The sequence below is a fragment of the Tursiops truncatus genome, chromosome 3, assembly GCF_011762595.2.
Source record: "Tursiops truncatus isolate mTurTru1 chromosome 3, mTurTru1.mat.Y, whole genome shotgun sequence".
Classification (NCBI taxonomy): domain Eukaryota; kingdom Metazoa; phylum Chordata; class Mammalia; order Artiodactyla; family Delphinidae; genus Tursiops; species Tursiops truncatus.
The window spans coordinates 45,746,412-45,772,375 of NC_047036.1; the positions used below are offsets into that span (position 1 = coordinate 45,746,412).

General features: G+C 37.1%; 1 protein-coding gene across 6 annotated transcripts in view; it reads right to left on the minus strand.

The window, feature by feature from the left end:
• Positions 1-478: 478 nt before the first annotated feature.
• PDE4D (phosphodiesterase 4D) overlaps positions 479-25,964 on the minus strand; it is a 1,282,340-nt gene continuing 1,256,854 nt past the window's right edge. For all 6 annotated transcript variants that reach the window (XM_019930016.3, XM_019930017.3, XM_033852884.2 and 3 more), the window contains 9 exons: positions 17,531-17,624; positions 15,988-16,160; positions 15,335-15,433; positions 14,322-14,486; positions 12,965-13,064; positions 8,261-8,415; positions 6,772-6,894; positions 6,096-6,278; positions 479-5,385 (listed from right to left, as the gene is read on the minus strand). In XM_019930016.3, the coding sequence (XP_019785575.1) occupies positions 4,972-5,385; positions 6,096-6,278; positions 6,772-6,894; positions 8,261-8,415; positions 12,965-13,064; positions 14,322-14,486; positions 15,335-15,433; positions 15,988-16,160; positions 17,531-17,624 (1,506 nt within the window). In that variant the 3' untranslated portion in view covers positions 479-4,971. The remainder of the gene's footprint in view (positions 5,386-6,095; positions 6,279-6,771; positions 6,895-8,260; positions 8,416-12,964; positions 13,065-14,321; positions 14,487-15,334; positions 15,434-15,987; positions 16,161-17,530; positions 17,625-25,964) is intronic.

Genomic DNA, 25,964 nt, shown 5'->3' on the forward strand with positions numbered 1-25,964 from the left:
AGCACCTGAGCTTCTTTGCTGTACTGAGGACACTTACAATGCTGTGTATGGGATGGTTTAATACCTTTGTCTCTTCTAGACCGTAAGCTCACAAAAGCAGAAATGATGTCTCGTTCCCTGCTGAATCCTCACAACCTTGTAGTCTGCAGAGTAGGGACCCAACAAATAACTGTGGAGTATCTGAATAACTTTCAGGATTAGAGAAGTTAGAATTAGAGAAGTCCCCTTCCCAAGGTTGTTTACAAAACACTGTGCTTAATGTTGTAGGCCATTTACATAATTTTGGCATTTTTTTCTGTAGCAAGATTAATCTACATAATTTGGTTTCATTGGACTGTGACTATCCATAGTAATGTATGACGTCACTATCCTCCTCTATTCCACCTTAACAATCTCCATGGCCCTCGGGAACCTGTGCTGACTGAACTACAAGTTAAAATGAATAACCTTTTATTTGTAAAAGATCGAGTCACAAATAGGCAGAATCAACCCATGCTTTTATTTCCATTGCATATAAAAATTTCATATGAAGGTATTGATGTACAGTACTATCCCCATGGGCTGTAAGAGAGGCTATGAAACCACTAAAAGAATCATCATTTGTAATGCTCACACACAATTTACCACTCCGAAAACATATCCAAAGAAATCAAATTAAAAACAACTAAAATCAGTAAGCATGTTTTTTTGTAATTATAGTGTCCCCGTTGTACTGTTTAAAACAAAAGTAATCAAATTCCTTTGGGCCAGGGCTGCTAAAATCTACAGTTTGTGTCAAAAAAAAAAAAAAAAAAAAAAGAAAGAAAGAAAGAAAGAGAGAAAGAAAATAAAAGGAGGCTCATTTTTTCTAGAAAAAGAATCTCTCCTTTCACTAAGTCACACATCCTGAGGGCTGGGCCACTGGGAATTTTTCATAGCTTTTAGGAGCTGTGCAAGGTTGAATTTAAAAATTCTAAAGCAATGCAAGTTTTGCTGAAACAGATTCTAGAGAATGGTGAATCCATTATGCCGTGTGAATTGGCATCATATAAAACTTTGTGTTTAAATACATGGATTTACGTAAGTAATACGTAAGTAAATTTACGTAAGTAATACGTAAGGAAATTTGGTTCATCTTAGTTGAAGGGTTAAAAACATGACCTTTTTCATATTATATATTTCCTTAACATGACAGGAAGCCAGGGAATAACTAACACACGTCACCTACGGCTCTAATTTCAAATCAAATTCGTTTGCCCATGTGCTCTAGAAGCCAAAAAAGACTTTTTATAATCACTGGACAAGAATATATCTTCCCAGTAGTGTCTGAAAATAAAAAATCAAATGTAACTAACTAACGTAGCTCAGTTAGTATCTGATAGGGAAAAATCACCATCGTATATGCCATGCTGCTTCATGGCAAAAAGTACCTAAGGGCTTGTCTCTCAAAAGGGTCTCAGAATGCTCCAGAGGTTGTCTGTGTTTCTGTAAAATCCAGCTGTTGCCAGAAATCCAACAGATCAAAGCTCAGATGTGAAATGCCCAGCCCTAGCCCCACCACTATCTAACTTCCAAATGCAGCAAAACAGAAGAAAATATTGATTAAAGTTAAGGCACAGCCCTGGGACCAAAGACCTGCAGCTATGTTTTCTTAATTTTATATACCTTTATGTATTTTATAGTTTTCTTGAATCTTCCATAAACAAGCTCAAAGGTGACAAGACTATTTTATAGAAGAAAAGAAAATGTACAAGGAGTATGTATACACACCATTCATTCTCTCACCAAGAGTTTCCAAATATATCAACACCATCCCATTGCGGGATGATGTTTTAATAAGAACTGATAATTTACAATTAACATTACAGTATGTACATTACAATAAATACATGGTTGTAAACAGACAAACAAGACTGTATTACCGGTAAGGTCATTTGGTGAGAAAAAAATGCATGGCACAAAAAATAAATAATGCATTCAAAGAGTATCATAAAGCTTTCTGTAAAATCCACTTCATTCAAGTTTTTTTTTCCTTGTCTGCAATTTGTTCTATCTACATTATTTTCTTGTGAATTTTAAGTGACGTTAAAGAAAATTAAAACAGCATTATTGTGTTTAGTAACTTGCAAGCTGAAATGTACTGGTTTTATGCAAACTTGGACATTTTCTCCCCCGTACAGTACCCAGATATTGCATTTTCTTATGGCATTTTAGGAAACGTAAAGTCACTTGTAAAAGGATATTCTTTTTAAAGCGGTGTATAATTCTGAAGCACACTTTGGCGAAAGGGAAGGGAGAGGAGAAGTATATTGTATAGTGCACTAGTCCCTATCTTTTGGATATTATGTCTCTTCTACAATTTGATTGTCCATCAGTGGATATCTTTACAACATGTGACCATTAAAACCCAACAAATTGAAAAAAAAAAGCCTCTCTTTTTTACTGCAGTTATGAATCTTTTCAGGTCTGGATTTGTTTGTGACATATTGCTGGTTTTTTTTTTTTTTTTTCATTATTAAGATTCTAGGCACTCTGTGGGGGAAATACCAAGCATTAGGGAGGGGAGGGAATGAGAATATTTTGGAGAGAGGAATAAACACTAGATTCTTTGCCTTTTCCTCTAAACCTCCATCAGGGACAAATAAAATTAAAATGGAAACAAGTTTCCAAATATTCTTGTGAAACCACTTGCCAAACATAAGACTTTCTTTGAAAGTCTGGTTTTTACAGGGGAAGGAGGGTGGAAATCTGATAATTAATTGGTCAATTCCTATCCTGTGCTCTGTGTGAAAGATCAGAGCTACATAATTTTTCTATCCAAATTTCTAAGCGTCAGTGGATCTCAGGGGATTAAACTAGTATCTTCAGCTTGGGTCATTTCCCTGGCTGCTGACTTAGTGATTAGTCCCCAGATGGCTTCTTTTGACATCCCCAATATAAATGTTTTTCAGGGTTACAATTTTATTTAGTGTTTTATTTATTTTCCGTTTGGTCTGATACTCCTTTAGCCTCTACTTGGGTTCTTGGATGTCGCTCTAAAAATGATTATTCGGGCTCCAAACTCTTCACAGAGATGGTAAACACTTTATTAAGAGCTGAAGTGGGAAGGAAGTCCAAACTAAAAAAATGCCCCAAGATGCCAACTGAACGTAAATACTGGGAATCAATCTCTAAAATTGTAATACATTTCTTGATGCTAAATTTAGCCAACAGCGATCTCTAATGTCTGACTTATGCGGAATATTCTTACCCAGCCCAGTATTTTAAAACGGCATTATATTGCCAAATCTCTGGTGCCAGGGGCATCATCAACTTCTTTCTGTCAGTGTATTTAAAGAAGTTCTTCTCCACGAGACATACTTATGGATCAATGATAACTGATAAATCAAGTGCTACATGTTACATGGCTGTCCTTTAAGGAAGAGTCATTGCTACACTTAAAATCACTTCTCAGGAATATTCCTCATACAGTTCTTAATCCCATGGTGAAATCAGAGAAACAAAAGAGCATTCATTGTACTGGTCTTCATTAATATATTCTGCTAATATTGTTAAAAAATTACCTAGCTAGCTGTTAACGTTTCTTTGTAAATCAAAAGTAAAAGCTAGTCATTATATATGACCTCATGGCAGAAAAGAATGCTAACTCTAACTTGACTACCTGTTCTTTGCATCAGTCAGCATGGTGGTGATATATCTGATAAGACCCCACGCAGTGAACGTGGACAGAGGTTCAAACACACACTGGTAATGAAGCAGCACAAGGGGGAAAAGTTCTTACTATGACTGTGAAAACAAAAACGAGCATGAAATGTGTGGGTTATTACAGAGACATGCACTTGTGAAATGAGGGTCTATCGCCACAGCAAAATGTTCTCAGAAGACGCTAAGTAGGAAAATATCTAAAAAAGACTGACCATTTTAGCTACTGGGTATTTCTATATCTCTCACTTGCTTCAGACAACACCAACTGATGACTGAGTGTCCATGAGGCTTGAGACACATTAGGATGCACATCAAAGTATTATGGAACGAGTATTCACTTTGCACACGGTGAAGAGAAATGTAAGTGGGGAGCAACTCTGCATGTCTGAAAGGAGTGAAACGAAAAGCCAGTAAACGAAGACCTACAAAAAGGGTTTCCTGCAACATAAAGTCAATTTTTGTTTTTAAAATATGGAAGTCATTGGTATATAAAACAATGGGTCACTACAAATCAGTTAATTGCTATGAAGTCTAAGGTGCAAGTAAAATTTGTAAATTAGGTTTATCCAGTGTAGCACGGATTTGTACTGAAAACTTGCAAGTTACTCCTTAGAAAAAAAATAACCAGTGGCAGATGAAGTTCTGAATGTAGTTTTTTAAATATAATACCTCAATACATTTAATAATAAAAGTAAGCTCTACAAAAAATCTGTTTTACATATCATACAAAATGTAGAGGTCAGTGCAGCTCACTGAACCACACTATTCAGTCAGGTATCAGGAAGACTTGAAATTAGAAAATTATGCAATTTCTGTGGCTCATCTTCTTCCTGGTAACAGCTTCACAATGTGTCCTGTTCCTGACCCATCTGTTGCTTCACTCCGTCCACATAATGCCTTCTTTCTGCTGAAAATATTGCAAACAAATAAAAAGGAAAAGAACCCCCAAATCATCTCAACTTTTGGGCTGCCTGATGAGCCACACTCCCTAGAAAACACTTTGGAGTTGATTTTCTCTGCTTCTTCAGCTCGACCGAGCTGCAGTCTTCGGACGCTGCCGTTCGTGGAGATGTCCCCCTCGTTCTGATGACATGGAGGTGAAAAAACTGGTGACGATATTCCTGAGCGCTAGACTGAGTCGTCAAGGTCAGTTTTGTTCCGCAAACGTCCTGGCAGATGACAGTGAGGTGTGACCGTAGTTGTGGCATGTGACATGCACTTTGGAAACAATGTTTCTACTTAAAAAAACAAAAAAAACAAACAAAAGGCATGGAAGTCTCTGCCCTGTTATGTGTCGGGCGAGTGATCGCCGATGGCACAGGCCTCGGGCTGGCTCTCCTCCTCTCCCACGGCTTCCTCTTCCGCCTGCTCGTCCAGGGGGATTTCGGTGGACTCCGAGTCTTGAGTGCAGAGCGTCTTGGAGTCACTGCAGCTAGTGTCTTCTTCCACTTGACTCCCACTGTCCTTTTCGGTGTCTGACTCGCCGTCCTCCTCTAAAGTCAGTTCAAACTGGAACTTCTCGGTTTGACCCTGCCGGCCCTCCTCCTGGTCATCCGGTGCCGGGGAGGGGCTCTGAGGAATCGTGCTCTGGTACCACTCACGATTGTCCTCCAAAGTGTCCAAAATGTCCTGGGCGTCAGGATGGACCAGGTCTGCCCACGTCTCCCAGAGAGGATGAACAATGTAGTCTATGAAGCCCACCTGATTAAAAAAAACACAAAGCCGATTGGGACTAAGAAACAATGGAAAAGGTTAACGAGCCCCCTCAAATGTAACTAATTCATATGTTGAATTAAATTTTTATATATGATATATAGAATTTACAGAAAAATAAATAAAATATAATATGCTCTGCAAGGATAACACTGAGCTGAAGACTACTAACCTTAGTTTGGTAAAACAGTCATTATTTTAGGTAGCAGACCAATAAAAAAATGTCATTACTAGCTGGTAAAAACCAGCTTCTCGAACTCTGAATCCAAGAGTGTGTGATGTAAAAAAACGTCCAGTTGTTTACATGGCAGGACCTGGCTTGAGGCTGAGACTTTATTTAGAATAGCCCGTTCGTAGGTAAATCCACAGAGATAATGCCACGTACTCTATATGGATTCATATAACTTTATTCGCTTACGAACTGCGATAGCTGAAATAATTCTACACATACGAATATACTATATACATACAGTCACGCTGAATGAATATACTGTCCCATGAACGTATATATGACTATATGAATATAAATTCTAAGAATCGAAGAATTTTTTGGCTTGCAAACACTAAGGTGGACATTGAGCTTGACAAAAGAAAGTAATTAAGAAAACCCAATAAAATACTGTGTGACATGCATACGGCGTAACCAAACGTTCCGTGTAGTTGTGTTCTCTCTGAAAGCTTTGTGCTTAAGGCATCACCTGTGATTTTTCCACAGAGGCATTGTGCTTGTCACACATGGGGCTTATCTCCATGCCCCGCTCCCTCTCTCGGTCCCCTTGGCGGAAGAACTCCTCCATGATGCGGTCCGTCCACTGGCGGTATAGCTGCAGAGGCTTGGTTGGGTTGCTCAGGTCGGCACAATGCACCATGTTCTGAAGGACCTAAAACAGATCAATGCCTTCTCTATTTAGCAGCTGCTCCATTTTTACTAGAAATTCACATCAGATGACGGTGACACTTAAAAATACATGTAGTGTAAGAGTCGTGCCAGACAGCTCGACCATGGTGTGTCTGTGTGACGTTCACACCTGTGTTAATAGTCCCAAATTAGGCCACTTCTACTGCATCTAAGTATCATGAGAGAAACTGTTCACGTGCATGGTTGATTAAATTCAGAGCTGCTTAAGTGGTTGGTTTTGTAGGATGTTACTTTTTTTTTTTTTTTAACGCATTTCCACTTGAAAAGGCCAACAGGATTTTATCTGGTTAATTCTCAAGATTAAGAATTTGGATAAAAATCCTGCTTACAGCTACTAAAATTATAAGTTGGAGAAAAGGAGACATAAATCTTATCTAAGCTAGACACACAGACACGTGTACACACACACACACACACACACACACACTCAGACACAGCAAATTCGAATGCTTTACCTGAATCCTATCAGAATAATTATCAAGAAGAAGAACTCCAGAACTTGTCACTTTCTTAGTTTCAACCATAGTTTTCAAATCAGCCAGCAGATTCATGTGCTTTGACATGTCTGTTGCAAGTACCTTAAAAGACAGAGTATTTTTAAAAAATTTTTATTGCAGTACAGTTGATTTACAATGTTGTGTTAGTTTCACACGTACAGCAAAGTAAATCAGTTATACAATACATATATCCACTCTTTATTTTTTAGATTCTTTTCCCATACAGGTCATTATGGAGCATTGAGAGTAGAGTTCTCCGTGCTATACAGTAGAGATATTTCTTTTCTTTTCTTTTTTTTTAGCCACACCGCTTGGCATGTGGGATCTTAGTTCCCTGACCAGGGATCGAACCCGTGTGTCCTGTAGTGGAAGCACGAAGTCTTAACCACTGGACCGCCAGGGAAGTCCCATGCACATAAAAATATCATGGAGAACGTGAGAAGAAATGGAGAACCACTCTGTTGTCTAATAGCTGTGTGTGGGAATCCTTTACTGCTTCTTGGGGCAGAGTCTTCTCCCCTTTGCTATCACTTTCCCTGGAAGCCCAGATACATGTGTGCAATATACAGAAACAGTAGGCACTGGCAGCCACTTTCATAGCGATAGAAAGGGATACTTCCATAGATAAGACATCATCGTACGTTTTGTCTGTTTGTTTGTTTGTTTGCTTTTGCGGTACGCGGGCCTCTCACTGTTGTGGCCTCCGGACACGCAGGCTCAGCGGCCATGGCTCACAGGCCCAGCCACTCCGCGGCATGTGGGATCTTCCCTGGGCCGGGGCACGAACCCGTGTCCCCTGCATCGGCAGGCGGACTCTCAACCACTGCGCCACCAGGGAAGCCCCATTGCACGCTTTGAAGTTTTTCTATCCCTTGTGCTAGAAAGTGGTTACTGGACTACGATGGAGTGAGTCAAGGTTGCTTACAGAGTACTTCAGAAACAATATTCTGGTCAATTTTCTGCTTATCCAAACCAGATAATACCTGCCTTTCTTTGTATGTACAAAGCTTAACAGATTAAGTTTTTGACAACCAGAGATATCCGTGTGTCTCATAATCGCTGTGAAAAACATGCATAGAGAAAAGACTAATGTCATGCATGTTTCTACATGGCACTTGTGCTGACAGAGATTTTTTTTCCAGTTTTTGAATGGAAAAAATCCATTTTTTTAGCCAGCTCCCTGTGCTTTTGTTAGCCATCTCTGTCTGCCACCAGACAGGAGGAGTTCAGAAAATAAACCTAGAATGAGGGTAAGCTGTCATTATTCTTAGCCCCAGACTGTTAGCAGTAGAGCATCATTGCCAGCAGCAGGGCCAGCCTCTGGGACAAAAAAGGCAGCATTACCTTGAAATATACATGATGCTTTCCCTGATAGTCATCTCACTCTTTTTTCTTTTTAAAAACACCATGCATCACAGTTCTCTTTTTGCTTTTATCAGTTACTTACAATATCAATGACCATCTTCCTTAATGACTGTCTTTGCTTTTTGGTCAAATTCTGGAAAATGTCGCAGTTTTCTTCCTGAAGCAACTTAAAGCCCACGGCCAAATGATGGTTCTCCAGGACAGAAGAATCATTGTACATCAAGGCAAGCTCAGAGTCTTGAAAGAAAGAGAGAGAAGGTTAGCAAAGCCATTTATGCTAAGTTTATCTTATTCTTCATATTCTGAGATATTTTGGGTTTAGGAAGCAATTTCCCCTAAACGTCTCTGCTCGCATTCCCATTACATGACAACACCTAGGAGAAAGTCTGCTAGTTAATGTAGCCACAGAAAGATCCCTGGAATCTAGGGAGTGTATTCTAATGCTCTCGGCACACGGCAAGTCAGTTCACCCTGTGGCTTCAGCTTCCTCCGCTATAAAGGGAAAGAAGAGTTAGGCCAGATTACCTTGAACCTCCTCTCCGGATCTGCCAGAGGCAGCTCCGTAAGCTCAGCAGAAGAAGACATTATCCCTAACATTTACAACATGTCCAGAGCATAGAATGTTGTATTCCTGACAACTGCGGACCACCTACCCAACACTGTATGTAATGTAAAGATCACGTGACTCAGGATTATTCGTGCTCTGAGAAGGAACAAGAACAGCTTGGAACACATGAACGATATCAGATTTGTTCATGCTTGTGCTCATTTGGTTCATAGTATAGCTTTGAAAGGCAAAGCTTTATTCATTTTTCCATTTCCTTTTCCAAGTATCTTGGCAGTCACTATACACATGTATACTGCCCGTCCCAGCTGCATGTTCAGGGCTTCACACAGAGACGGGTGTTTAGCTGCCTACATTTCTCCAGAGTGAAGATTCTGCCATTCCCCCACAATTGTCCTGGACCTATTTTAGGTAGTGACAAATCCTGCCTCTTTCCTAGTTCCTATAATAGCAGACTCAGACCTATAAGGTAGTCATCAAAAAAACCTGACTGGTGCTTCATCCTGTTGCCACTTAAGTCACTGTAAAGACGAAAAGCATATGTATTTGATCTTTCTTCTGACTCATGTGTGGAAAATATATATTCTTTTCTAATAAAGAAATACCCAATACTATTCAATGACTATTTTAAAGAAGCTAGGGAGGACGAGAGGGGTTCAAGAATATTTTGACTGAAATCCTATGATTTTAGGTTTATACAGAAAAATAACATTCTATTTATAAGCTACAAATATAGCTGTGGAAAGCTTATTTTAAAATGAGATCAGTGAAATAAAGTGTGTGTACTGTCGCTAGGTCCAGCTCCACCTTCATACAGTGAAATGCCTCTGCTCTTGAATCTCAAAAGTCATATGCTTTGAACACAGCTACTGTGTTCAAATGTGTGAGGAGATCTTTTCCCCCCAAACCCAGGCATCTTTGCTATAAACAGAAAGTATTCGTCTTCCAAGTAAAATTTACTGCTATATATGTTCTGATGCTGCTTCACTGTTTCAGAAAATAATGCTGTTATGTGAAATGCTTTTTTTAAGATAAATCTCCCCTAACGTGTTCTATTCAATATTTCATGATGCTATTTACATTTTATGGATTTATTTGCATAGTATTGTCCTTGAAAAAGACTTATGCAGCTTCTCACCTGGAATTTCCACTTCTTTACATCCTATTCAGAGTCCCCCATTCCCCTACATCATATATAAAAGCTTAAGTGACTCAAAACCTGCAGCATGTTTACAAGGAGTGTACGTGTCATTAACAGCAAATCATCTGGTGCCTAAAACTAATACAAGCAGAATGATTAATGAAAACTGTCACCACAACTAAGAAGTAGAGGTGTCTCTGGCCTAGGAATCAGCCAGGTGAGCCCCAGTGCCCCTCCACCACGGCGAGCCATGCAGCCTCCCTTAAAATAGGACAGGTGACCTCCCATCTACAGGAAGCCTGATCTGATGATTCCAAGTCTTTATTACGAGAAACACAGATTCAGCCTTTGGCTTTGGACAGGTTGGCAGCGCCAGCTCCAGGCTAAGAGCCGAGAGTGTGCTAGCCTGAGCCACTGATGCTCAAACAATCCCCAAAAGAAAGAGAAAGCACAAATTTAACGTCTATAAAAAAGGGTTTACTGTAAGCTAAAAATAATCACATAATTCTGATAGGGTATTTCATAAGGCTATTTCTTACAAGTTTGCAAGTTATTAGAGGGACTCCCTTAGAGTATGCTGTGAAGCTAAAACTTACTTGTGTTACTGGCTACTAAGCCTCTTCTGAGTCCTGAAATAAAATGATGGCTGGCTTGATCCCTCGTTAACAGCTAACTAAGGCAGTAATTCTCATAATGCCCTGGGGTTCTGATCAACCCTGGCATAACTTTCATCTACCAGGTGATGATGCTCATTCACTCTTTCAGATATAACACAGCCTTATCACACCCCACCGTCAAGGAAACATCAGCAATCCAAAGCTGTTGGCTACCCTGTGCTGCTGAGGCCCCACGGAAAGGAGATCTGCACAACATCACTGAATAACAAAATGCTTCCAGAAAGATGGTCAGTTACCCTTCCACCTCAGGCAGATCATCAGCAAAATGACCTTAATAAACAGACACCCTTGGCCACTGTCCTGTATGCATAATTACCCCCTACATGTCTCCATCATCTATTCTCAGTGGCTCTCAAACTTTAAAGGGCATCAGATTCATCTGTGAACTGAGGCCTTGCTAGTTTAAACTGCAGACTCCATGGGTACTCTGATGCCAGCCTAAGCCCACTTGCCCTTAGAGGGTCCACAAGAAAGAATAATAGAGTTGGTCCTCATTTTTCTTGAAAAATTTATCAGAGTACTTGGAAGACAGTGACTTTATTATCAGTTGTTTTAATTTGTTCTCTATTCTTAATTCTAATGTTATAATATGGGAACATACAATATTATATATAATAGGATGCAAAGAAAACACATAGGTCTGATTTTGGTATTATTAATTTAAAGAAAAAATGCACACCTTTCTTAATAGCAAAAATTAAAACAAAATTTATATGTACTTGTTAAAAATCTATAAAATTAAGAGCATATCAAGACATACATAAGAATCAAAAAAATGAATCAAGCCAGGATAATAAAAAATTGGCAGTGTACCTTTTACTATATGAACTTCCTGTTCTTTACAGAAAGGACACAGTCGACCCTAACCAATGATACAATGTAAACTCATGTAGCTGCCTCTAATGTATACTAATATTTATGTGTCAATATATAGTAATGTTTTGGTGACTCCTGAAAGCACCCCATTATAGGTTCTCATAAGGTGGCTGAAACATGAAATGTTATCCTGTCTAATCCTAGATAAATAAGTTCATAAACCAGACTTCTAAAATGTACTGACTATCCACACGTTTTTGGAAATCCATGACTTTCAATCCTCCTATATATGAGTGAGTTACTAAAGTGCATTTTGTTACAGGGCAGTCCAGAGGCTATTAAAAATATACAAATAGGTAAATAATCCAAAAGATCTGAGTTAAATCTCTCAAAACAAGGCTATACTTAAATTCTCTCTTTAAATCTGGCTGTGTTGTGAATGAATGGTGAAGGCACAGATGCTACTGGAGCTAGACTGCTGTGGGGCACGAGGAGACTATTATCCACAACTCACGGCAAAGAGGAAAGGCAAACCCTTAACAGATATGAAAAACATTAACAATTTTGAACTTTATTTTTTCACATATAAAACTGACTTTATAATGTTAATCTACCATGGTGTGAGGGAATTTAATAATGAATGGTACACGTAAATTATTTACCAGTTAACTTCAAGTATAGAAAGAACAGAATTTCTGTAAAGCTTAACCTCTTTGCAAAAGCCTAGCTCAAGCACCACTAACATTCCCTACAGAGGTTTTCTATGCAGCTGTGTCAGAGGTGTCGCACACTGAAGAGTCTACTGTTCTTTATATTTCCAAATTCAGTGATGACTTATTTTATGAAATGTCACCAGTGAGAAAAAATTAATGGTTAAAAAAATATTAAATAAAAAGAGATAGTCAAAAGAGAAGTTCCTACTGCCCTCAGCAGGAGATTTAAAAAGGAAAGAACAAGGACTTCCCTGGCGGTCCAGTGGTTAAGACGCCACGCGTCCACTGGTAGGGGGCAGGGGTTCAATCCCTGGTCAGGGAACTAAGATCCTGCATGCTGCGCCGAGAAATTAAAAAAAATAATAATAATTAAAAAAAATAAAATAAAGAAGATATTTCTAATAAAAAAATAAAATAAAAAGGAAAGAACAGGGCAGGGCATGGTGGTGGAGAGGGAAAGAGGAGTTACAGCCTCTGGAGAGGATTAAATGACAACCTACAGAAAATGACAAATTTAACATTTATTCTGATAACTTCTTTTATTTGAAACTTTAGGAGCAATCTAACTATCTACATCTTTCGGCAAACTTTCACTTTTGATTACCCTTGTCTACTAATATGGTAATATATTATTTCTAGAGAAGTACTGGAATGCATGTTTTTCAAACATCATATGCCTCATGGGATATGAATATAATTTTTAGAGCTAGACTACATTAACATATGCTATCACTGAAACGCCTATCTGCACATCTCAAGAGAACATTATGGCTCTGGAAACATAAAGACTCTCAGTCATTCTATAAAGATTCTCAGTCATTCTAAAATGTACAAAGGAAAATTTTTTCTGCAAAAATAAGTATGCTTTACTTACTTGTATTGATCAGAAACTGATTGGACACACCAGGATGATCTACATCATGTATTGCACTGGCAAAAATTGCTGCAAGAATCTCTAAATCTGTAAACACAGCCTGAAAAAATCCAGACAATATCTGATTTTATTATAACTCATGATCAAACCTTTTCCAATGGTTATATTTTTTAAAATATTAAAAAATGAGCATCTACAAATTTTTTATAGAAAATAATAGCTTACTTTAAAAGTATTTAAGATGATGTTTAAGGATATTCTGAAAATGTGCATAAAATTAATGACATGAGCAATTATTTTCTTTTCTTCCATTCTAAACAGGGACTCTCAATCTCAGCAAAACTGACATTCGGGGCCGGATAATTGTTCGTTATGGGAGGCCATCCTGTGAATTACAGGATTTTTAGTAGGATCCCTGGCCTCTACCCATGAGATGCCAGTAGCATGTACCCCCGAGTTGTGACAGCTAAAAATGTCTCCACGTATTGCCAAATGTCCCTGGGGGAAGGGAGGAGTACGAGTAAAAGGGAAAATCACCCCCAGCTGAGAACTCCTCACTCAAACGATGACATATTAACAGTTTTATAATGAAACAATCTGAACTATAAAATATAGTAGCAAAGAGAATCACTCTCCCAAACAATGAAGGAAATGAAATTGCTTTACTAAACATTTAATGGAACAACTTCATAGGATCTGGTAACATTAAAGATGTGTTTCCTTCTAATAAGTTCTATGAAAAATACCAATGCATTGCTAGTATTGATATTTTATAAAATAATCATCTTTGAACTATAAATGAAAAAATCCTCAGGCTAAATTCCCAAAAAACCCCACACTAACTGAAAACTGAGGAAGCCAGATTTGCTTTGTGGAATGTCCACTAGATCATTTCAAAGAAGCAGTATCATAAAACACAGGAATCCCTAAATTTTTTTTTTTTTTTTTTTTTTTTTTTTTGCGGTATGTGGGCCTCTCACTGCTGTGGCCTCTCCCGTTGCGGAGCACACGGTCCGGACGCGCAGGCTCAGTGGCCATGGCTCACGGGCCCAGCCGCTCCGCGGCATGTGGGATCTTCCTGGACGGGGGCACGAACCCGTGTCCCCTGCATCGGCAGGCGGACTCTCAACCACTGCGCCACCAGGGAAGCCCCCTAAATCTTTGATTAATTATCACAGACAAAATTCATCAAAGACTCAACTGTTTATTTACCACAATGACATTTCGCTCCCATAACTCAATAATATTTCTAGTGAAGTCGATTATTGTTTGCCCTGTGCACCCTTCAGTATAAAAGTTGAAGAAACCATTATGAGTGGCAAGTTAGTGTTTTCAAAGGTTTAGAAACCAGGTTTACCTCCAAAGCAGGTGTAGATAACAGCACGTGTGTTGACTGGACGACGTCTGCAGCGTGAATATTATTGTGGTAGGCCACATCAGCGTGGTAATGATCTTCCAGGGTCATTAGGTATGTAATTAAAGTGTCCACTGGAATTTTAAATGTTTTTAATAAATCCCGTTCCTGCGGGAGAAGAAATTCTCTTAACATTTTGTCCTTATAGAAAAGATTTTCCATACAGTATGTTAACAACAACAAAATATCACCCCCAGTGTCGCCTATGGATAACCCAGAAATGGGAGTAGCACTCTCTCAATGTCTAGTGAAGACAATGAAAACCCTTGGGAATGATCCAGGGACTTCAGGGGCAAAACCAGAGTCGACTTGTCCTTCTGGAGCCCAGCAATGCTTTTCTCAAGTTATATGGTGTCAGGAATGAGCTGCCAACTATCAAAGTATCTGTGTCCCGGGATCCTGAAGGCAGCTTCAGTACAACACCAATGACAAGGATACTGGGTCAAAACAAGTGAGACACAATATCCTCTCGAGGGTTGGAGCTGCCCTTCCAAGTCCCAGGGTGTCTATAGCTGCAACTTCTCATATAAATCCTAACACTGAACTGGGGCAAAAACTTGACAAGAATGAGAAACCGATGTGAAGAAGAGAGCAGTCCACAAGACAGTGACTGAAGAAATTACATACTAAGATTAGTCAGCAAAGGGCTTATTCAATTTGTAAAGTTAGCACTCCATTCTCTATGCAAGTCAGGATCACGTGGATGATTTTTAAACTATTATTTTAATGAATTGCTTTAATTTGCCCACATCACATCTTTTTCTTCAATGGAAAAAATAACACAATTGATTTGTGTTTTACTCATATGCTAACCTTTCTGTATCCTTATTTTGAAAAAAGTTATCAAAATAAGTCAAAGGGGGTAAGTAGTGAAGAAGATAAAATGCATGCACAATTCACAGACTGGACGTTATGACACCAAATAAAAGAGAGGTGATAGAACTTAACTGCATTACCTGAAAAATGGTGTGCATGATAACAGTCAAAGGCCGGTTCCCAGACAACTCTGCTATTCTGAAAACGTGAAGACCCCATTTGTTCACATCTTCTAGTTCCTGGGGTTAACGAAAGATAGAACAAATCTGATTGCAGAAGTAGAACAGGAAACAATGAACACAATCATTTAAAAATTACTGACTTCAATGAAAAGATCATTAAATTAAAAAACAATTCATTTTAAATGTAATGATGCACCATGTAAGTACAGGCAAACTTCAGGCAAATCCGCTTAAGCGTACTAGAAACTGAATGGTGTTGCGTAACCTTATGTCTCTGACAATAAAACATATTTACATACTTGAAATATTGATCTCAAAGTATTTCTCCAATAGTTAAAACCTACTCTCAAAAACTTTAATTATTCTCCTAAAAGACTTTTTAATTGTTTAAGGTCAAAGAATCAAATATAGATGCAAAAATAAAGAACACCAAACTGCCTGTCTAAACCCACATATTAATAAAACCCAAGTGATTTAGAAAGAGCTTTATAAAGCGCTTTCCCATCTTCCAAAAAACCTCCCACAAATTAATAAACTTTTCCATTGATTTAAAAGAGAAGGTATCAAAGTTCACTGCATATTTCTGATCAGGATACTTGAAATCGTCTTACCTTGGCAAGGATGTCTTCTTGTTCAGTTTTGACCCCAAACCTTGGGATGCTTGAATTAGTCAAGCTGGAGCTGTGCATCAATTTCTTGACCCCACTGATCTGAGACATTGGCCTTTTCTTTTTCTCCTTTTCCTTCTGAGTTGGAGAAGGAATTTCCACTTCATGTTGCTTATCTTAAAAATTAAAAAAAAAATTCTTCATTTACTATTAATTCTACCTGGGTTTTTTTTTATTATAACATGCATAATGGCGGATTTTAATTGATCAGTATATATTCTAGGAAATATTTCCAAGTAAAACTCCTTTTAAAGAAGTTGAGTATTTATAATTCGATGTGGACTTAATTTGAAACTCTCAAACACAAAATTAAGCAAATAAATTCCACTGCAAAATAATTAACATCAAATGTATTCAGTGATTACGTCTTTTGAAAAACTTATGATAGCAAACTTGGAAAAGGCAAAAGACACTGGTTATTTCCACTGCTCATCGATTTCATTCCTATTTAAAATTCACTTAGTGGTGAGAACACTGCTTTTGCCAATTAAGAACTCCAGTTTCAATATCTACTTTGAAATGGAAGAAACTTCGTGCACGAATATAAAAACAGCACTGTGTGAACCTAACCGCTTACTGAAATGGGTCATTCTGTGGGAGCATACACAGCGTATGTGAAGGACTTAGATTGCTACTGCTAGTTTACATTTTCTATACGATAGTGAGATGGGGGAATCATGCAATAAGGTTTTATGGGGAGCACAGAGTACCTCCAATATTATCTGATAACTAAATATCAGATTCACAAAAGCTAATTTGTTGTTTTCAAATAAGACATCAGATGTCTCAGTACACTCATTCACTATTTCAAGACAGTGAGCTCCTTTAACTTGTCCTTGCACAGACTGTGTGTTCAATAAATGCCTGTTTAGTGAATGTGCTAATTAGCTATTACGACAGTTTTATTTTGAAAGTAAATTCAGATCAAGGATGTGTTCAAGTTATTGGTTTTCCTTTACTGCATTTTCTTTCTGTGGATGGAGGGTGGGGGAGTGGTGTCCCAGTACACCATACTGTCAGCTATTATCAGCAAGCATTTTTTTAGCTCTTGTGTTATATTTATCTGTTTCTCCAGTCTATCAGGCATGGTGCCCATTAGACTATCAACTCATTGAGTTTAGGGACCATTTCTAATTGATCATTAAATACCTAGGGCCCAGCAATGACTGGCATTTAACAAGAATTTGTTGAATGCATGAATAGATCTCTCTATAAGATACATTTTACCGTTGAGTACTTTGGAAAAACGGACAATATACAACTTTAATTCAGAGAATCCCTGAAGTCCTGAATAAAACAAAAAGATAAAACACATCCTTTGTCACCTTAGGTTCTAAAGCTTAGAGGCTCAAATTATTAATATGATGAATGAAAACAAATGGAATTCCTAACTCTTATTTCCAAAATAAGTTTGCACCCCAGTCTGCTTCCAAAAACAAACAATGCAAAAAACTTTAAAAAATTGCATTTAAATTGTTATTCTCACCTAAGAATGTGTTTGATATATACTCTGACACTTGATTTCCAGACCGACTCATTTCAGAGAGATGGGTGAGCTCTCGATTAAGCATCCTTTTAAACTGAAAAACAGAAAGATAAAATGAAATAACAGAAGAGGAAAGTTGAAGTGAAATAACATAAGCATATGTTAAGATACAGAAAATATGCCAAAGAATTTTTAACCTGTCCTGACTCTTTAGATCAGTCCCATCCAATAGAACTTCCTACAATGATGAAAAAATTCTATAATCTCTGCTATCCATTACAGGAGCCACTAGCCATATGTGGCTATCAAGCAATTGAAATGTGGCTAGTGCAAATGAGGAGCTGAACTCTGGATTTTATTTCATTTTAATTAACTTAAACTTCAATAGTTACATGTAGCTAGGGGCTACCATATTGGACAGCACAGATTGAGACACTCAAGGATGACATTAATTAAGGGGAAAAAAGGCATAAAAAATAATATGCATTATTAGTATTTAGAGAAGAGAAAAAACTAATTTATAAACATACAAAAGGGTTGCCACACAATAAAACATGGTATGTTTTCATCAATTAATTTGTCATTAGCAGAAATGAGTAAGTATACTGGTCAGAGGTTAAAATGTAGTCTTTTCCCCCAAAGCAAAACTGAATAGATTTATTTGAATACTCTCCCAGAACTATGGAGAAAATATTTGAATAGATACTATATGATATTTCCTTTGTAAAGTTTTTTCTAAGTAGGGATTTATTGGTTCTCAAACATTCACAGAATTTACCAATCTTCCTAAGTCCCATAAAAACAATTGAAAATTGACCTGTTCAATTGAAACTTCACTGCTTCACAATTTATTTTACTGGTGCTCCGGTGCCTATTTTATCCAAAGAAATTTGTCTACCACCTGGAATTTATCTACCACCACTACATGGCATTATCAAAATCCAGAATTCTCCATGATGTTATGCTTTTCCATACATCAACTGCTTCTTTTTTTTTTTTTAACATCTTTATTGGAGTATAATTGCTTTACAATGGTGTGTTAGTTTCTGCTTCATAACAAAGTGAATCAGCTATACATATACATATATCCCCATATCCCCTCTCTCTTGCATCTCCCTCCCATCCACCCTATCCCACCCCTCTAGGTGGTCACAAAGCACGGAGCTGATCTCCCTGTGCTACGCGGCTGCTTCCCACTAGCTACCTATTTTATATTTGGTAGTGTATATCTCTCCATGCCACTCTCTCACTTTGTCTCAGCTTACCCTTCCCCATTCCCATGTCCTCAAGTCCATTCTCTACGTCTGTACATCTGTGTCTTTATTCCTGTCCTGCCCCTACGTTCTTCAAAACCATTTTTTTTTTTAGATTCCATATATATGTGTTAGAATATGGTATTTGTTTTTCTCTTTCTGACTTACTTCACTCCGTATGACAGACCCTAGGTCCATCCACCTCACTACAAATAACTCAATTTCATTTCTTTGTATGGCTGAGTAATACTTCATTGTATATATATACCACATCTTCTTTATCCATTCCTCTGTCGATGGACACTTAGGTTGCTTCCATGTCCTGGCTGTTGTAAATAGAGCTGCAATGAACATTGTGGTACATGACTCTTTTTGAATTATGGTTTTCTCAACTACTTCAACTGCTTCTTAATGTATTTTCCTTTGACTTCCAAAATAACCCAAATAGACCTTTTAATATACCCTAATATTTCTCTTAACATATACTAACATACAGTAACTATTAGATACTTAATCCAAAAAAGTCACATATTACTCTAATATTTAGTAGCCTTTAAAATTCTGAATTTCCCCATAAATCCTCATTTAAGTCTGGAAAAAGAGAGTAGTGAGTTCATTGTTTAGTAATGTCTAAAATGTAATTCTAACTCAGTATTTAATTACTTTATTAGAATTTTTAAAAAAATCTTGATTCTCTGCATAATTCATACCAAGGTGTTCTAATTCAAGATAATTTGGCAAATAGCTTCCAGAGTTAATCTTACTGACCACCTAGATTAGATATAAGAATTTATCACTGTAAATTACTGAGAGAGATCAAAAAAAAATTTCAACAGACTTTTTTTTTTTTTTTAAGCGGTACGCGGGCCTCTCACTGTTGTGGTCTCTCCCGTTGCGGAGCACAGGCTCCGGACGCGCAGGCTCAACGGCCATGGCTCACGGGCCCAGCCGCTCCGCGGCATGTGGGATCTTCCTGGACCAGGGCACAAACCCGTGTCCCCTGCATCGGCAGGCGGACTCTCAACTACTGTGCCACCAGGGAAGCCCTCAACAGACTTTTGAATACAATAAATGCATATTAGCATTCTCTTGCAGTCAAAACAGAAGAACTGGCTACAACCAATAGAAATGCCTCTGGTTGTTTAACTTACAGGTTGAGAGAGGTTATTCTCAAACTCAGGAACACAAAGTTCACTTTCTTTGTGTATTTTTTTTTATAACTTGCTCTGGTTATAAAATGCATATGGGATATAAAAAATCTAGAAAGCTATATAGAAAAAATTAGAACTCATGTACAACCCCACTGTCCCACTGCTAATAACCATATATAAATAGCTATATTTCCTTCTATGCCTTTTTTTTCATTTGTATATATATATTTGTTGAAGTACAGTTGACTTAAAAATATCATATGAGTTTCAGGTACACAACAGAGTGACTAAACATTTTATAGATTCTGTACCATACAAAGTTATTGTAATTTTATTGTCTATATTCTCTGTGCTGTACATTACATCTTATGATATATATATATATCTCTCATATATATGTGTGTGTGTGTCTCTCTCTCTCTCTATATATATATATAGACACACATACCCGGTGGAATATTACTCAACCATAAAAAAGAATGGAATCTTGCCATTTGTGACAAATGGATGGACCTGAAGGGTGCTATGCTAAATGAAAGAAGTCAGAGAAAGACAAATACTGTATGTTTTCACTTATATGTGGAAGCTAAAAAACAAAACAAATGATCAAATATAACAAAACAGAAACAGACTCGCAAATACAGAAAAACTAGTGGTTGCCAGAGTGGGGGGCAGGGTAAGGGATAGGCAAAATAAGAGAAGGGGATTAAGAGGTACAAACAACCAGTTATAAAATAAATAAGTCACAAGGATGTATATATATTTTTAAAACTGGCATCACGTAGTGTACGAAACATGGGTTATTGCTTATTTTCACTGAGCATTATATATTATGATCCGCTGGGGGAAACATAAAATTTGGAACCTTCCAAGAATGTTCATGAAGACATTTCCAATAGTGTTCAAAAAATTTTCTGCTGATCTTTTTATAAAGTTATGTTTTCTTAAGTAAATTATAGGCTATCAACCAGGGATGTATTAGATTATTTAACTCGCACTGGCACACAGTGGGTGCTCAACATTGAGTTCTTTCTATCTCCCAGTTTCCTGGGCCCTTTTATAGTGAGAGCTGATTTTTATCATTGCAGGGCAAATGGATGGAAGATCTAACTACACTTATGCTCACACAAAATATATATCTAAATATCTATCTCCCTTACCAATTCCAAAAAATAATTAGGGTATTATTCATATAAGAAGTGGTCACCATGCTTCAAAAATATAACAATAATACCACACATAAGGCACAAAGGTAAGTAAATCCTGTTTAATGAATGAAATTTTACTCTTGGAAAAAATCTACTCTTTGGGCAAATATATATTCAAGACAGTCTGCTAAATATCTTAAACATATATTTAATGAAATATTTCTTTGACCTGAATTGTCTGTGCTATGAGATAAAAGTTGCTATTAAGAACTGCCTGGTCATGACAAAGTCCTTTCTTAAAAGCTGGGGGAATAGGTAAGGCTATCAGCCACTCCTCGCATTTCTACAGTGTGCTATACAGGAACCACTGTCCACCTGCCCTCCGTGAATTTCTCTCAATGTAACTAAAAAACGATGCAACCTCCGTGGGGTGTGGGGGAGTTGGTGCCCCTGGAAAAGTTAGATAGGAGCCCAGTTTTTCTATAGAGACACCTTCTAACTTGTAAGCAACCTGGTAGGAGGAATATGATGCCATACGCCCAAGCAGAAAAACTGCTTGGTATCTGCAGATATGCCACACAAATTATTGGATTTATCTGTCAGAATATGAAGAACGAGGTGTCTTTTCCTGTCAGTTTGATTACACAACTCATCAAAATAGCCAGTTGGTACAGGTAACTGAGGCAAAAAAAATGCCAGTGGAAGGATTCTACTGTACAGACTGATAAATGACAGATTATATTCTACTGATTATTTCTGATTCATACACATATATTCCCAGACTACCCTTCTGCCTTTGTTCCAAACTCAAAAGCATGGGTGGAGAAACCCTTCATGGCACACTTATCTCCCTCCCACTTGTGAGGTGCTCCAAGGAAGAAAACATTTCCTTTCAACATAATTAGATGACACAATATTTTAAGCAGTCCTCTTTTTCCCAAGAGTATGGGAGATTTCCTAAAGACAATTTCCAGAGAGTCAATTAAGTTATAACGCAAGGGCACTTTCTAAGAGGAATTAATATGGCTTCCTTTTTGTGCTATTGATATAAAACATACAGTCCAGGGAAGCTAAATTAATAACCACAAAAATTACCATCAGAGTTTTCTCAACTGGTAGTTGCTCTTACAGTTTGGTCTTGGAGTGCACAGCAGGACGTGCTAAAGAACAATAAACTTAACCATTCAACAATCATTTTAAAACGTAAGTGGGATTTCTCTCATTTTAAGATAACTACATACCATTTATTAAGATAATGATATATAGTTGCCATGAGGGGGAAAATGATTAGAAAAGGTAATAAAATGTACTTTTTCAGGAACACTGTTATGGGTTGTCAATAAGTGACAAAATACAGAACTGCTTTTCAAAAGAACTGGTTGCAAAATGCAGAGCAATTTAATTGAGCATTTAGATATCTTTAAAAATGACTCTAAATATTTTTGGCTGATGAGTTATTCTGATTGTTTCTGGTCTCTAAATAGTCTGAAATAATATGTAGAATTATTGTTGCAACAAAGAAAAACAGAGGAAGATCTCTAAGTGAATGCTTTCAAATCCTTTGTTCTCATCATGCATCAGAATGTCTGTATGCAGCAAATTTAAAGCATAAAAGAAAGTGAAAGTGCAGTTGAATTGAATACTGTATATTGCTTTTTAAACTCCAGTTTTCCAATTTATGTTCTATATTTAAGACTGTGCATGAAACAAAATTAAATAATAAAACAAAATTAAAGTATTCTTAAATTTAATCCCTGTACTTTCCCCTCATGCCAATGTGCTACTGGGTACATTATATATCCTCTAGTATATAATTAAGAAAGTGGTAAAGTTTAAATATTAAGTAAATGTTGATTTTTCCCCACAACATTCTGCTAAAAATCATTTGAATATGCTGCACTGTGATACACTACAACTTTGGTGGATATCAGCATTAAAAGCTAAAATAAATACTGTATTAGCTATATAAAAATAAATCTTTCAAAATACATAATAAGACTAAATACATTTACATTGGTCCTTCCTAAGTGTTTTTAGCAATATGATATTAAAAGCATAAAGCTTTCCAGCAAACATTTTCTCAAAAAGCACTAAAATTCTGTGTTTAGATTCCTGAAGGTATTATTCATAATTATAATACAAACGTGAAGCCCTTTAAAAAGCTATCAAATATGAACTGTCTAAAAGCTAAGAAATGACTTCTAGGGAGACTGGAGGGAGGGGGCTTCTTTATTATTCTCCACATTTTTCTATATTTAAAAAACATTTTAAACTAAGAAATGGCTAGCAAAATTCAAATAATGAAAATTACGAAAATCTGGACCATCTAGATTTAAAGGGAGGTGGAAAATCATGACTATTCAGACAACTAAAACTGAAATAAATTTGCTTGGAATGCGAGTAAATCTCACAGGAAAGAGGAAATTCTCCTTTAAAGAGAAACAAAGAAAATGCAAAGTATTACAATCCGAGCGTCCTTAAAGTAATGGAAAAGGATTCTTTAAAAATGTGTATTGTGATTTGTTCAAATATTCCAGAATAAATTCTAATTTCTGAAGTGATGCTTCCTTTAGGACTGAAAAAGGTTTTTCTACTTCAGGTTTCTATTAAACAGCTAGGATCACCAGGTTAGCATTACCACAGGGCATGTGTAAGAAGCTTGCCAAGCAGGAACACAATCTTATTAAATGCAGTGTACTAATTCATTTTTTGAGATTAACAAAAATAGCAGTATCATATAAATTTACATCTTCCAGTTTTACAAACAGAGGATCAAGTGTTCATTTTAATAAGATATCACCTGAAAAGTCAAGTAATGTCAACTTTAATGTCATCTAGAGCTTTATATCCAAAGGTGAAAAAAAACATACTCTTCATCAGGTAAAAGCAGTACAGATTTTTAGAAAGAGCTACAAATTAATTTTTATAAACTTGAAGTGCTACATACTAATTAGAGCCCATGTACCAGTTATAATTTAGCCCAAGTATTTATTTCCAATGAATTTAATTACCTTGATACTTAAAAGAATAACTCAAATTTATACCACATGACAGAACAGAAGAAACGCTGAACATTAAAAAGCTATTTTAACATGCAAATTATAACTAATAAAAGTTCTACAATTTCTCCTTATCTTGACCACTAAAACCCCACATTTCTTCTGTAGTTTATATCTAAGGAAAAAATAAAAGATTGCTTAGAAAGCTTAACTCCATTGTAATTTATTAAAATTATTAGTTATGTACTCAGAGTAATCAGGAGTTTACAAAGGCTAAATAAATCTTACCTTTATGTAGCCCCAAGATACTGACAGTAAATAGTTTGCTTCAGGCATTTTTGATTGATTATATAGAGAGACAATAAATTCTAAAATATGTGTATCTTCAAAACCTTGATACTTTAACAATCTCCACAAGCACAGAGTATGTAGGTTTTTAAAGATTTTTGGTAATTAAGTACACATAAGAAAGCCTTGCATTAGATCCCATCCAGTTGGTTTCCCATTGAATGCATTCCATTTGTAAAACTCCAGAATGCAACAGAATTCAACCACTATTCTGAATAAAGACAATTCATGTGATAAAGAAACATCTAAAGATCTAAGGGTCTGCATCTTTCTCTCCCTGAGCTCCAGGGCTTAATGAATAATGTATGTCAAGATGCTTAGCTGCAAGAAAGACTAGTTCTGTCAAAAGCTACCAAATAAGGAACTGCAGGGAAGCCAGGAAGAGTGACAAGAAACCCCTCCCATAAAACCCCAACTATGCACCAATCACACTGCGTCCCTGGGTCTAACAGGGCAGGGGGTGTGGACCAGGCCCAGGTTGCTCTGTGATTGGTTGGCAAGGGTGAACCTCTGGGGAGGAGGTTTTCCTCCTCACCTCTGGTAAACGCCATTTAATAATGGTATCCCTATAGCTGAGGCTGCCGCATGAAAAGATGAATGGGCTTCCCCTCTCACAGTGATGAATAACCACCATAAAACTCTACATAATTCATAGTTCATTCTTAAATAAGAATTGCCAATCCTTTCAGAGTCATTACTATGAATTTCAATATTCTCTGATTTCTCTTCAAAATAAAAACTGCTGTAAAAATTAAAATAAATAAATAAAGAAAGAAAAGAAAAGCTGCTCTAAAAATGGCAATCAGGCATTTTAATTGTCTCCCTCTGTCAAATCCAAAACAAGTGGTTTCCCCGGTAACACAGATATAGCTGAAGTTCCTTCCTCAGTCCAACATAACAGCATACTGTAATTATAAAATACGATTAATGTCCAGAATTCATAAATGGAAGTGATACATTTCCTCACCTGTGTGGCATTGCTATTCTCAGCTCCTTTTGTTTCTATTGTTATATATGGTTGAGCTCCACAATCTTAAAAATCTAAGGGTGGGGATGATTTATTATAAATCTGATTGTGGGGGAAAAAAAAAAACCCTGAGAGCTAATGCACTGTGTATGGTTAAAGAATGCAGTGTCCTGTGTACAGATTTCAGGATCTGTATTTTGATCAGAAGAGAACATGTTTATGACTGTGTAAAGGTATAGAGTGGCTCTTAAGAATACAGAATTGAGCTCAAGAGTAACCAGGCCTTTTACAAGAAGAGCTAAATAAGAAATCTAAATTCCTCTGGGAAAAAAGGATCTTTCTTCCTTGGTTTGGGACAGCATTATTCTGTAACTTTTATACTAAAGAGGTCTTACAGATAAGAAATGAGGGGAATCTAGCTTTTACTCTATTTCAGCATGAAGTTCTGTCCATTCTACCTCCCCTCCATCTCAGTTTGTACCTACTGCTTGGCACGTCTATGACTTGCTGACTGGGTGACTGCTCAGTCTTCCTGCATCAGGTATGTCCGTCTCAGACAGCACACCCT